Below are 14,411 nucleotides of genomic sequence, written 5' to 3' on the forward strand. Positions count from 1 at the left end.
GCACCTCAGGCCTTCTGCAGATGGTGACAGTATGTTCGATCTAGAGCCAGCCCAAATCCCACACAGAAAAGTACAGAAAAACAATTTATCTAGATGGACCATACAAGTGGTAGCAAAACAGAAAACCCTCCTTTCCAGCCTTTCCCTCTCCATCTACAACACACATAAGGAGTGGTTAGGAAGTACTGCATGATAGCAATAATTTTTTTTTTTTAAATCAAACAAAACAGAATGGTAATAAAGACGTCATTTGGCACCTTGCAGTAGAGTTTATTTTCATCTTTTTAGTGTTCCACTCATCAGTTCCTTCTAGACTAAAGAGGTAAGTTTTATTTAGATCCCCATGCACTTTCACTATAATCCCAGGATTACTCCATAGGATGGAGAAGGAACCATTCAAGGTAACTCAAAAAGATGAAATATATCCCAGTTTAAACACAGACAATGAGGAAAAAAATCAAATAGTTTTCAGAAGGTCTGTTCCAGCCCAAACACAGCTGGCACTTCAGTTAACTCAACAAGAGAGTCCTTCATACAGTTCCAGTATGCCTAGTGGTACTGAGCACACAAGTGCTAGACTGTCCATGAAGGTGCTTCTTATTTGGTCTCTGGCTTGTCTTGCAATAGTGGTATTATCGACTCCCACGCCGTAAGGCACTGAAGAAAAGAAATAAAGGTTAAATAAACAGACTGTATGCAGCTTGCTGTAATTTTTAACCCACCCATCCAGATCTGTGGAACGTGAGTTCAGGAAGGCTACCAGAAAGTAGCCTCTTTTGTAGGTTATTGCAGGTAAAAAGTAAGGGCTCCAACAGCAAGTGCTAGGAAAAAAAAAATAATTTCCTTACCAAAATAAAATAAAGCCCTCCAACTCACAGACAGCCCAAGTCAATAAAAAAAACTCTTTCACAATAACCATTATTTCTCAGCATCAACTAAATTCTGCTAAAGTTAAAAAGAAAAGAGCTACCAGCTAGGCAGATAAACTAGTTTTGGCAGCAGTTCACATTTTTGTGGCACATCTGTCAGAGATGGCTGGTTTAACTGGTGGTTTATAATAGCAAGCATTATAAACTACATCCACCAAACTTACTGAAAAAATCTAAGGAGGTAGGTTTTTCAGAGATACAAGATACCTCAGCCAAATTCAGAGACTTGACCCCACTGCGTTTGTATAACCGACAATAGTAAAACAAATGGGGAGTCTGGCTTGTGGGCTTTCAGAAGGTTTCTCCAGGACTTGAACTTATTTCCTAATCATGAATACTCACCTGATGTGTAGCCCTTGTTTATGTCATTATTTCCCAACAGCGCACAATTCCAAATGGATAAAGCAGACCATCAAACGTGTTCTAGTAAAACACTGGGTAGAGGCAAACTCATCCCCAGCTTTTATAGTCACAAGTTACTACTGACTAAGCTTTTTCCTAATCTTTTATTAATTTTAGTGAAGGTGGACAGAGTACTTCTGGTTGTACATTCTGAACTGATTAGATGCTTTCTTAATAAAAGTATTCCTTGCTGCAAAGAGGAGCAAAATTAAGACATGCAAACGCTATACTCAGCCATAGGGACACTGATGGACATTCAGTTAGTCTTTGATCCCTTATTACAGCAGCGAAGGGCAGGTAAAGAGTTAACAACAAAACCACTGAGCTGTACGAACTCGGCCAACGTGGCAGAAAAGCGGTGGAGAAGCTTGGGTACTCTTCCCAACAACATGATAGGGAAGTGGGACGTCTTGCGGAGGCGAGGCAGTCTCACTTTGCTAAAATTTGTAAACAGCACCCAACTGGCTAAAGAACTGATACCCTTGCAAAACGTCTGATAAGGGACCGAAACCCACCTCACTGATGGTGCAAAGGGCAGATACTGTCATGGATGATGATTCTGGAAGGATCACCTGCTGAGGACGACCACAGCACCGTCACGTACCCCCTCCCCAGGGGTATAAAGCACTGACGAGCTGAGCAGGGATCGGTAACGACACCTGAGCGGCTCCTCCAGCTGGACCCTGAGCATCCCTCCCTCACCTGGGACGCTGGGATAAGGGAACTCCTCATTATGTTGAGTCCTCTGTGCATCCAGGGTGCAGAAACACTAGCATTTGTCAACTGCTTGCAAGACTGAGAGCCCACCGTACACTCAGGGTGAGGAAACTCTACTAACCTTTACTGGGACAAGCGCTGTACTCCATTTAGTTGTGCTAATTGCTATTTACAAATTGATAAGTCTATCCCTATAAAATCCCACCAGTTAATGGGGGATGCTGCTATCACAAAAATCTTGCACTGGGGAATAAAATCAACTAACTGAGCCCAGCTGTGGTTACTCCTCTGGATTATTTTACTGTCTCCTTTAAGGAGCTAGCATGACAAGCAGCCTCAGAAAAAAGAAATTAAGGTGAAGGAAGTTGTGTGTGACTAGCTATGAACTAGAGACAAAGTATGCAATAGAAAGGACAAAAGAAGTGCATACTAGCATCACAGAGACGTAACGCTTTTAGAGTAAGCTGGAAAAAATGCAATAGGCAAAAAAAAATCAAGTATGTTGCCATACATTAGCCTAATAGGCTAAGTACTAACCCAAGCATTCAGTAATATTTTCTTCTAATATCAAGGAAAATTATATGAACAGGATATACAGCTGAATTCCCAAGGCCCCTTTGCTTTAAAAACAATCACCCAATGTTGAATCTCAAGCACAGGCACTCCAACTAAAGCATAAAAAGCAGGTAAAGATGTTTGACGAGAAATTTCCAGAACCAATATACAAGTACTTTGTGAAAGAAGACAGAAGTGCTAGAATTTTCATTGTCCTATATATGGACCCAAGGGTGCATACTGACCCACGTAGTTTGATTCTCAAGAACCGCAATCGAGACATTTACCAGTTTGTTAGTATCACTGGTACACGTGATTTTTGTTTCACAGAAACACCACCACTATCTTTAGAAGAGAAATTACTGCTGATGATGCAAAAGTTGGCAGTTGAAACCAAGAGACGCAAGCACCCAGCACCAGGTGCTCTTACAGATTTACCCTGCAAGAGATGGCTATTCTCAGGCCGATCACTTGAGCATGACCAGTAGCTCAACAGGCTGCAATAGTGTTGTGGAAGCCTCTTTTTCTCAGCAGCTTTAGAATTCATTAAGGGATCCAAGACTCTTTTCTGCTAGACATCATGAACATTTCCTGAAGATTCATCACCAGCATCTCAGAGGAAAACAAACTGCCCTTTTTCCTGTGAATGCTACTGCAGTGCCACATACCTTCTCGTAGTACTGGATGTTTTTATCTGCCATCCCCATGAGTAGTTGCCTAAAGTCTTGTCGCTTGTTGTTTTGCCATCTCTCCATATCTGCTTTCAGATCAGCATTGAAACACTCTACACGGTCTTGACATTTCTCAACATCTGTGGGTACCTGAAGCAAAGGAAATCAAGATTCAAACAGTTGCTGTGAGTGCTAGACTCTGAATGAATACAAATCTCTCTTAATAAGGCTACGGACAAAAGGGCAAGTGACAGTCCAGTGGTTACCTCAAATGAACTCAGCAATGGCTGCAGGGAGGCAAGGCCCAAAAAGGTGAAGACAGGGGTTACTTAACATGTTCTAAACTCCATGAGGTGGCAGGCAGCTGTGTTCATCCAGCTCCAAGCCAGAGATGGAGACAGGCTGATGAAGAGCTCACTGGAGGCACAGGAAGAGGAAAGCCATTCTGCTTATGTGCTGGGTGCCCAAACTCGGTTTCAGATTCTCAAGCGGAGCAACATCACTGCACCTATAGACCAACCTTCCTCTCCCCCTCCCCATTTACAGTTGAATTACGTGTTTCCTAATTCATGAGAAAAATACTGTAATTTCCTGTTACATGAGAAAAGTCTCTTACGTATTCTCTCTTCTTCCCTCCTACCACCTCCCAGAGGAAAAAGGGTGTCTTCTGAAAATATCAATTATGCAAGGAACCACTATAGGCTTCTGCAAATGTTTTTTGTTCTCCTCTTAGCTTTTTTTTTTTGCAAACGAGGTTTCCAGAGAGGAAGTCCACTTGTCACTCTGATGATAGAGCTAAGAGGTTTCCTCTTCCGAGGCCATGGATTAGCCTGCGTGTGCTGGCACGGTTCGTGCCAGAACTGAGCACACAGTACAGTTATCTGAAAGGAGACATTCTCCCCAGCTTCAAGGGGCTACGCACAGGGAACGGAAGGAGAATATTTTGAACTTCCCATGGCATTGCTAGCTAAGCTGGAAAACTGACATTAACAAATAGAAACTAACACACTTATTCTGCTTAATGATGTTTTGGCACTACTTCAGTGACACTCAGATAAAATCATAGAACTTGGAACCTTAACAGAGCACTTAAAACAAGTCCTTTCCTTTACAGGAGCCACCAAAAGTTCTCTGAAAGCGTGCTGCTGTGCATCTGTGAAGTTTCAGTAAGTGACTTGAAGCCTACAGAATGCTAGCAGGAGTTTTCTAGGTAGCATAATTTTAATATTTTATCATTCTGTTGACACTAGTCATTGCCATTACTCTATACAGATTATTTCAGTGTGGCTTAGTGGGACTAGCTTTCCTGTTCTTCCTCTTATGGGAAAAGAGAATGAATTAGTAAGAAAGCACTCTTGACCCTGTGCCACATGCTCTAGGTGTCCCTGCTGGACCAAGGGGGTTGGATCTCTTCAGGTCCCTTCCAAACTCAACCATTCTGTCATTCTGTGGTTACTTACAGAAACTTAGGTCTCTTGATTGAGTTTCTCTTTGCTGATGCATCAAACCTGGCCCTAGTAGGAAGAGGAGAAATCTCTCTCCTTTAAGCCCCTGTCTTGGACTGAACCATGAAGTGCTTGCATTGCTGTTGTGGAGATGAGAAATAAGCAGTGAAGCCATCAGGTCTTGAGCTCTCTAATACAAAGCAGCTACTTTTACTAATAACTAATCTGAGGGAGGGGAGCTCTGGATAGTCAAAAGGTGAAGAGGAGAAGGAAGAGAAGCTGTGTATGATTTTCTCAGCTTCCTGAACACTTGAAACACTTTCTTGCTTTATTTAGTTAGTATTTTTGCTAGTTTAGCAAAAGTGTGAAAAGCTCTGTGCTGTTTATCTACTACAGTCAAGATACAGCACTTTAGCTTTTATTGCCTAAATGTTTCTGGTGTGACCAACGCTTTGAAAATGAGGATTTGTACTGATGAGTGGATTTGTGCTACAGGCAGCCTGAGGCCTTGATAACTTCACACTCCTGTCACTGCCCCTAAGCACCGTAATTCTGGCTAAAGAATCCAGTCTGCTAATGAAGTTTGCTTGTAAGCTTGAATGACAAGAACTAGCGAGCCGGGTGCTGGAAGCCTTACAAGATGCTCTTCTCAAGGCAGGCATGCCTTATGCCATATTTGAGCACTCTGATCTCTTAGTAGGAATTGTTAGGCTATCACTGAAAGGCTCAGGAAGTCCAGAAGCAAAATCAGATAAGATTTATCAATCAAATCAACTTAGTTTTTAAGCACTCATCAGCTTCTTTCTCTTTTTCCCACGATCTGTGACCACAGGGTTTTACAAGAATCTCTTGTTGTTCTCTGGCAGTTCTCCTGCGGGTTAGGCTGAGAATGTTGTTCAAGCACAGAACTACAGGGACAACCCTATCCTCACGACATGCATTGTGTATGCTCTATTTAAGAAATGGCAGCAACAAGCCTCACGAAAATCTCTGTAGGCTTCATGAAAGCAGCCTCTGCACTGGTCCTACTCATAACAGCAAATACTTTTCCTTCTAAAACAGTAGCATCCCAAAATGGAGGTCATAGCTCAGTAGCAGAACCAAGATTTTAACTTAATCTGCAGCTTTTAAGCATTTGACATCTACTATAAAGTTCAAACACCGAGTCTGGGCATAAGTGGAATCAATTTTGATGCTTTTATCTGTTTTTACCAGTAGATAGTATTTAATATTACATTATCAGGAAAGCACTGAGAAAACAGAAACTGGGTTTTGGGGGAAGTAGCTACAACTGCTACAGATGGCTGTTCTCATGACACTTGAATGGAAGTGATAACCTTCTGGACCACCAAGACATTCTAGGAGGGCATATCACTATGTCAGCAGCAGCATTTATCAGCGTAAACTGAGAGGAGATATACATGCAGACAAGCCTTGAGAATAAAGTGATATATTCAGCAGTTTGCCCCCCTCATTATACGATAAGTAATAGTGTGCCTAAATGTATTTCATTTTATGCAATTCCTGTGAAGACAAATACTTTAATGAAGTGTGCCCCACTTATAGAATTCAGCACGGTCAAGCATAGATGACATTACTTAACAGCATGAACAGGTCAGGTCTCTCAAATCCCCTCTACGGCCTCATTACTGAGTAACAAAAGGTTCCAAAGCAGTGAGAAACATTTACAAGGTGATCTAGATCTGTACATGATGCTTCTGCCTTCCCAGGTCTTTGGGAACACTCATGGTTACAAGCCTGCCTTCTCTTAACACGGCCAGCTTCTACTTCTTGTTCTGTACTGCCGTGTTATTTTCCCCACAGAACATCACACTGCAAAGCCTCAAGGCAGAAAGTCAAAGACCAAATAATGTAATTAAAGGGGAATATTGTCTTGCTAAGAGGAAATAACATCTGCACTTCACTGTGCTAGGCAGATTACTGCAAAAACGGCTCCAGCATGTCAAAATGTGCAAGGAGCACCTCACCACTACACTTGCTAAAAGAGCAGCATCACTGCAGAGACTGCAGTATTTCTTTGAAACTAGCAAAAAAAAATGTCACGGGAGAACCTATACCATGCTTTCAAAGGAAACCTCAGTATCTGAGTAGTCACTTGCATTAGCCCAATGAGCCTTCCAGATTTATACTCTGCTGAGTTTTAAGCTGATCAACTCCATTTAAGAACTACCTGATGACACTGAGAATACAGAACGATTATGTGAGTCTTGGAACGCCCTCCAGTGGAAGAGATTAATGAGCAGAGACAGGCTCTCATTTAGAGATTAAAAAAAAAAAAAGGATATTTTTAATGCCATTTCCTACAAATCAGCTAAGTATACTCTGAGGAACACAAAAGCCATTCACTGCACTACAGCCAGCAGGTCATAGCCAACACTACAAACTCACTGACTGCAAAACATATTACAAGGACCAGCTCATGACAGAATGGATCTGAAAATGGGGAACTGGCGGCTGTACGAACTCAGAAAGTTGTATTCTTTTTCAACCTGTGTTGCATGCAGATATTCGCTTTACAAAAAAAGGTGTGTCAGCTTGCCAAAATAAATGCTTACGTTACTTGAGTGTCAAGTATTCTAAGAAGTGTTTAGATAGTTATCTAAGTGTTGTGCCTTACACAACATTGCCAGTAAGAGGTCAGATGCAAAACCCTTTAGTAGTTGAGAGATTATCACACTTCAGCAGTTCTATTGCATGAAGATCTTAGTAATGCCAAATGCCTAAAGAGCTTCATGTGGCTTGCTGGACACAGCAGACTCATTTCCATCCAGGCGAACCAGGGTGGGTGCTCTTATAAAACCATTCTGAGGAAGTAAGGGCACACCACCCAGTATGGGACAGACAGAAACAGAGAGCACCACGGTATATTTAAACCATCTTAATGGCACTATGCATAGAGTCTGTGACAAACAAGCACAAGACTGGGAAATATGAGTTAGACTTATTGTGGAGGACTACAACTTTTGAATTAAAAACATAATGTGGATCTTCCAGTTAGAAATCATTACAGAGTAGTCCTAATACTGGAAAATGATCCCTCAGCTATGAACTGAAAGAGAAAGGGAGTCAAAAAAGAAACAAACAACAATAAAAGACCCCAAACAAAACAAAACAAAAACAAAACAAAAACCAGGGGGACAAAACAAAACCTGTTCCCATCCCTGGCCCAAGTCCTGATTTAAGATATATGCACAGAGAGGTAGAAGCCCAAGCACACTGATTTACAGTTTTGTTTCTACCTGAAGCCTGACCAAAATAAATCCATCACCAAGTGACAGCTAATGCATCTGTTCAGCATCTCATGAGAAGACCCCCCAGCAGAAAGGGTCTAGCAGGTGCCCTACAATGTAGTTCAGCAGCACCACGGCTGAGGAGCTTATCTCAGCCAGCAGACATGACTAAGCTTTCAGGGAGTGTTTCACCACTGTTACAGACTGTGTCACCAAACCCTCTGCCAGACAAATTCTGGGAGATGTTTCTGTCTGTTCAGATGTCTATTCAGATGTTTCCATGGGACAGGAATAATTTGCTGCTGCTGCCTGTATGCAGTTACCCTGCTCTGAACAACGGGAGATCAACAGCAAGTATGTAGCTACACAAGCAGTGTACGTTCATGCCTAGGTCTTTCTTTGACACCAGCATGCCACCAACAAACTCTAGTCTGAGAGGAATTGCTTATACTGCAAAAAAGGAAATCAGACCTAGACAAAGCAAGCTTTCTTCAATTTCTCAGAAAGCAGCTGAAGTGTAGGATGCTTTTGTACAGTAGTTTCAAGTGCTAACCTTTGGACGTTCTTCTTTTTTCAAAGCTACTGCTTCCAGTTTTGCTTCATACTCCGCTTGAACTTGGTCTCTCTTCTTCAACACATTCTAAGTGCAAGAGAAAAGATAGCTGTGAGACAGACCCTCTTGTTCCTGCCCTCCCCACTCTACAAGAAATTGCAAAGTGATACAGCTTAAGTGCTGATTCAGTCACCAGCATGACTCTCGGTATTTTGTCCTTTCTTACCTGATTTATGAAATAGCTTTTAAAAGTAAAGAGCAGTTATGTGGAAAGCCTCCTCCTGCACTTGAAGGATCAGAGAGCTGGGGAGGGAACAACCTTCTGGTGGGCTGGGGCAATGTAAGGCACAGGCTCACACATAACCATGAACATAAACCTGGCTAAGTCAATTCATCAGAGGCTCTAGTATTAGCATGAAGACGATCAACAAAAGCATAAATGCTCCCATGGATTGGTCCAAAGCTTTTGATACCCTCAAGCAGCAGACTAGCAGAGTCAGGAAAAGATCCCATAAAAGGTAGTAATGTTACCCTTTTCATTTAAAGCCCTTTAGAGTGAACAGCTACTTCCCATGTTAAAACTAAGTTCAGCCTGGTTTTAGACCAGTTTCGGGACTGGGAGAAGGGGGAGACACCACACAGATGGAGGCTTATTAAAGGCACACCTCACATTTCCCCCATGAAATACTGTGCTCCAGGAGTCTCACATAGCAGACATTTTACAAGAAGCATGACAGATGCTTCTTAGAGCAGACAATAAAAAATGCTACTTTCATACTGTACTGCATCCATGAGCCATATTTTTCTTACCTTTTGGAAAAAACTAAAAGAAATTAGGTCTTTTAAAGAATGTACTAGTATGGAACAAGCAGTTTTGTGTCTGCGAAACAGAACATTAGTCTCATACCAAGTGACTTATTTCTCTACTCTTCACAAATGAAATGATCACTGATGTTTTCTAATTCTGCTGATGAAATTATTAAAAGTGCTTAGAGGCAGGTAGGCCAAAACTCACTGCTGAGGCACCTGTAAATTAGAGCTCCCCTTGCAGACCGTTTGGCCAGATGGTCCTTCAAGGGTTCCTGTTCCTTTCTGCACCCCAGAAGTTACCACCTCACTAGGACAACAGGAGGTAACCAGTCATTTTAACAGTTCCAGCAAGACCAATCAAAGAGGACTGGTCATGCGAACTGCTGCCTACAGTAAGACCCGTTTCAAAATTTAAGCAGATCTCAGAGCTGTAGAAGTCAGTCTACGTTTGTTTCTTATTAGTTATATTAATGTCTGTACACCTTTATTATCTTCATCCCTTTTCTCCCTCGTAAGCTAAGCAAAGATCCCCCTGCAGTTCTAAACATATGTCATTCCACAGGAGGGAACACTACAGCAGCTGGATTAGTGGTAAGAGACATTGCCTTCAATATCTTTACAAAATGCAGTTCTTGGTAAGCAAGAACAGTGACTCACCCAAAAAGTTGAAACAATTTATGTGAAGAAAAAAAAAAAGTAAGAACATAAATCTTCAATAGCTTAAGCCTTTTTTGTTTTTCTCCCCGAAGGGAGAAAGGGATATAATCAAGCATTATAGCTTTAAAAACACATTATTCTCATTGGTTTCAGAATATGTGGAACTTTCCCAACGTTGTGGAAGAGCCCTTACATGCTTGAGTGCTGTAACAGGTATTTCCACTTTGTACTGCCTCTCGAACTCAATTCAGCTGAAATTTATTTTCAGAGAAGTAACTGCCTCTTGCAATTGCATTCAGTCTTGCTGAGCACAGTCAGTGTAGTAAGACAGATCTGTACCCAGATTAGCCAATGATTAACAGGTATCAGCAGACTAAATGCAAAGGGCAGGTGTCCCATTTCTCCCCAAGCACTATGGACTATTAACTACATGCTACTGAGCACAGGTTTAGGTGTCTATTAATGACTGACTTGAAAGTGGTAGAAAAAGATGCAGATTCTGCTTTTTATTTGCCTCATATGGAAACAAGACCAGTATTTCAGAATTACACAACCCATGCAATACTTCTGCTAGTTAAGGCCTTGTTTTACAGAGCAGTGAAGTTAAAAACCACACACACACTTGCGAGGGAAATTTTAGTTTTTTTCACACACACATTTCAGTTAGTTGGGAAGAGAACATTAGTCCCAGCAGTTGTAATGAGTCGGTTCATTTCACCACTTGGCCAAATCCACAGGAGTCTGCCACCAGTCTCCTTTCTCAAGCAGCAATGACAAGCTGGTTGCACTGTACAGAGCTTCCTACTATCGCTAGACCTCATGAATGAATCCTTATTTGCAGCACTCTTTTAAAGAGATGATTAATTATTCAAGATATGGTTCTTTAAATATGCATTAGCAGCAATGCTGAAGCACACAGCTGAAGACTGCATGATTTGATAGTCCTTGCTGGTAGTGTTATGTGTGCAGAGTTTGCACAACATTTTAATGTAAGCACAGAGTTATTGAGAGCAGAATTTGCAAGGTGCCTCCCAGCAGAACACCAGTGTACCTCAGAAATGCCCTACTGCATGTTTGCTGATTAGCGCCTCCTCTGCACTAAGATTTCACATGTGATCTGCTTTCCCCCCGCTCAGCCTCAGTTTTATAACATGCCTCTCCCACCCACAACCAGTATGCACTTCAGGTGAAGCCCACAGTGCTAACCTCTCCCAGGTTCTGCAGAGCTTTCAAACTAATTTACCTGTCTGAGCCAAGACACAGGGGTTCCCTGGAACGATCCATCTCAGTGAGAAGTATGGGGCTACTCCTCCCTATATACTGGCCCCACCAGGTAGAACAGGCTCTTTAGCACACTAAAGGGAGAATCAATTACGAGAAGTAAAAATCACCTTGCTCTGAGGAGCATTCATCTAGCTACAGCCACTCTACCAATCAAGTTGCCCTGCCTATAGCTGGGGTCCAGCTTGCAGTAGAAAAAGCTCTAAAGGCTGTATTAGTCTGCAAATAGCCACGGCTTAATTTCCATCAAGTGTCTGTGGAAAAAGAATCTTTGCTCTGAAGGACCAAAACATTATTTAATTTCACAAGCAGGCCTCTCAGCAACTAATTATCAGGACTGCACTGCTAGTGAAGAGGAGAGCTCTTTCAGTAGAAAGTCCCTTGTGTTTAAAGAATTGCCTCGTTTTTGGTTACTTAGAGAATTTCACAAAGCCTTGGAAAATATTGTAGTACCTACATACTGCAGTCGTAGCAAATTGACATCCTCTAGCCTAGAGAAGCTGAGCTAAGTATAACCTGATAGGTTTCAGCTCTGGCTCTTGGAAGGGATGGAAAAGGGGGACAAAATCTTGGCTAGCAACAGTCCTTATTCTCCCTTCTAAGGCAGTGTAAAGCTCACAAGATATCCAAGCCTATCAGTAAGCCTTTACTAACTGCTATTTTGCAAGTGTGATAGTTCCACCACATCAACACAACAGATTATATCCAGCCAGTTAGTGGGAAATACAAGGAAAGCGATGGGTTCTTTTGGCTTCATAGAAGTCAATTCAATAACCTGGAAATAAAGCAAGAAAGCAAGAGTTCATTGGGCAAAAGAAGTACGTCAGTCACTTAGTGTAAGAACAATTTGGAAGACCTGAAGGAGAGAGACAAAAGACTATCTAAAAGACTATCTAAAAGCTTGGAGACTGCAGTTAGTGTCTGACACTGTTACACTGTTAGTGTCTCACACTGACATCAACTGACACTGTCTCATTCCAAGAAAAAACTTTTCCTCCCTTCAGCCCTCTGCATCTGTGGAAAAGCACTTCCCAGTTTGCCACTTTAGATGTCATCCTCACTGGGCTATGATACATGTTTGAGGTAAAAGCTTTAACCGCTACCCTCACGCTCTGCTTATTTGTAACACACACGTTTTTCCTACAGAATGAGGATGAGCCTGAACACCTTGGGACAAGACTTCTATCCACAGCTCAGTGTGCCAGCAATGCTTGGGTGTTAGCAGTCCTGTAATGCAAATGCATTTGGTTTATGCTGGGGCCAAACACCATGACCATGAAAGCAAACATAAACTATGAGGATTAGTGTCAAACCTTGTGCAAGAACACTGTGCTTCTCCTGAAGAAGAGAGAAGTCAGGTAAGTAACCATATGAAGTTGGGAAGAGAATTCTGCAAGTGTTTAAAATGCTTATTTTGAGAATTGTAAAAGGACTAAGAATATGGAAAAGGTCTACCTTGTTCAGACTCTAGGTTCACAAAAATTTGCTAAATACCTCTAAACAAGTAATTCCACAGCCTTATAGCAGTTCTTCCAAGAGAAAATTCCTCAGGAGGAATTTGCTAGTGCTCAACGCAGGGTCTGCTACAACATTCTGTACACCATGGATGCGCTGCAAAAAAGCTGCTACAGTCACAACTAGAGCTCTTAGCTTTTCAGTGATGTTAACTCAGTTATTCTCTTCCTGCTGCTAAGGACTGTATTAAAACAGCATTTATTACTTTTCCATAAACGATAAGATCTGTTCTTAAACAGATTAATAGTCACGATGCAACATCTCTAGCCAGTTATTTAGTAAGCACAGAGCGTTAGTAACTCAGCATGACACGCATCCTGATGCTGCGTGGGGAGAAGGGGGAACCGTATTTCCCACTGGGACACATGGTTCCAAGAGGAGCTACCCAACATCGCTGCATACATGAGACAGCCTGCACAGCTGCTAGTGCTGCTTTCTGCAGGGCCAGGTCATGACCCAACGCTCAATATCTGAGATTCACCTGATTTTCTAACAGTTCAAGTGCTGTGTAGGTATGTGACATCTCATGAGAAGTGACTCACCGATACTTCATGCGCAGTCTAGTTTTATGACCTTACCTTGCCCAACTGGCACGCAGATGGATACTACTACACGGGGAGTTTCCCACAAAACATAGAAAGTTCTGACTTGACAATGGAAACACAATCCTATTTTAAGCCACTATTTATTTCCCTCTTCTTGTACCAACAAGCCTCCTCACAGCTAGGAAAAATGAACTCACTGACGTATCATCCCACGAAAACACAACAGCAGTTTCTTCTGCTGCAGGGCTCCCTTTACCTTCATCGATTCCGAGTACAATATATATTCCCTAAGCACGGGCAGGAAGTCTTCAGACATGTCTTCGCTGAGTTCCTCAAGAGCTGTGCAGCAGTTCCCAATACAGGCAGACACCCCTTCCAGTGGCTCCGCTAACTCAACCTCCAACCCACCCCACGTTGAATAAACAGGTCCATATTCTCGTAGCTCCACCAAGTATTCTGCAAAAGACAGAAGAAAAAAGCAGATAAAAAGAGAAAGAGCACGGTACAGTGTTACACAAACACTCACAGACAGTAGGAACATACTACAAGGCACAGCAAACTCGAGCCCTGCCAAGGACAAAATCTTGTCCTTACTACAAGTCTTGTAGCACGCTAACAGTTGGAGCTCCACATGTGCATAGGTGACTAGTCCAAGCTATCTCCTGCTTCACTGACTGCTCCTACAAGCCTCCTGTACAGACACACCTGTACAGGAAACAAAGTTCCCTCTTAAACATATGCAAAAGTTGGCTTTGTCAAGACAAGTCTGTGAAGTTATCTTCCCATTCCCATAATTCTATCTGGACTCTTCAAGCTGGAATCTAGACTATGCTCCAAAAGTCTTTACAGAAATGACACTTTCAGTAAGAAAGTAGGCCTGTATAATGACAAGGCCATTTTTTATAGAACTGAGCTAAGATAAGTCATTGTGTTAAACAATTGCCATTACAACTGCAAGAGGCAATAGATTTAGATTTTCAGTGTCAGTGCATGCAGCTGGTTACAGCCAGATTCAAGGGTATGAATTCTCAGCTGTGTTACCAACCAGAGTTAAGACGCAGAGCACTCAGTGTGAAGTAT

The 14,411-nt window shown here is 42.1% G+C and overlaps 1 protein-coding gene across 1 annotated transcript in view; it reads right to left on the reverse strand.

The window, feature by feature from the left end:
- Window positions 1-249: 249 nt before the first annotated feature.
- The window catches only part of SNX30 (sorting nexin family member 30), a 43,717-nt gene continuing 29,555 nt past the window's right edge, over window positions 250-14,411 (reverse strand). Inside the window, exons 6-9 of the mRNA XM_088534572.1 lie at window positions 13,588-13,787; window positions 8,524-8,610; window positions 3,272-3,424; window positions 250-657 (exon numbers count right to left, since the gene is read on the reverse strand). Of these exons, the coding sequence (XP_088390698.1) occupies window positions 598-657; window positions 3,272-3,424; window positions 8,524-8,610; window positions 13,588-13,787 (500 nt within the window). The 3' untranslated portion in view covers window positions 250-597. The remainder of the gene's footprint in view (window positions 658-3,271; window positions 3,425-8,523; window positions 8,611-13,587; window positions 13,788-14,411) is intronic.

This window comes from Tinamus guttatus, unplaced genomic scaffold (assembly GCF_059628265.1).
Source record: "Tinamus guttatus ecotype Peru unplaced genomic scaffold, ASM5962826v1 Tinamus_guttatus_pri_ptg000569l, whole genome shotgun sequence".
NCBI lineage: Eukaryota > Metazoa > Chordata > Aves > Tinamiformes > Tinamidae > Tinamus > Tinamus guttatus.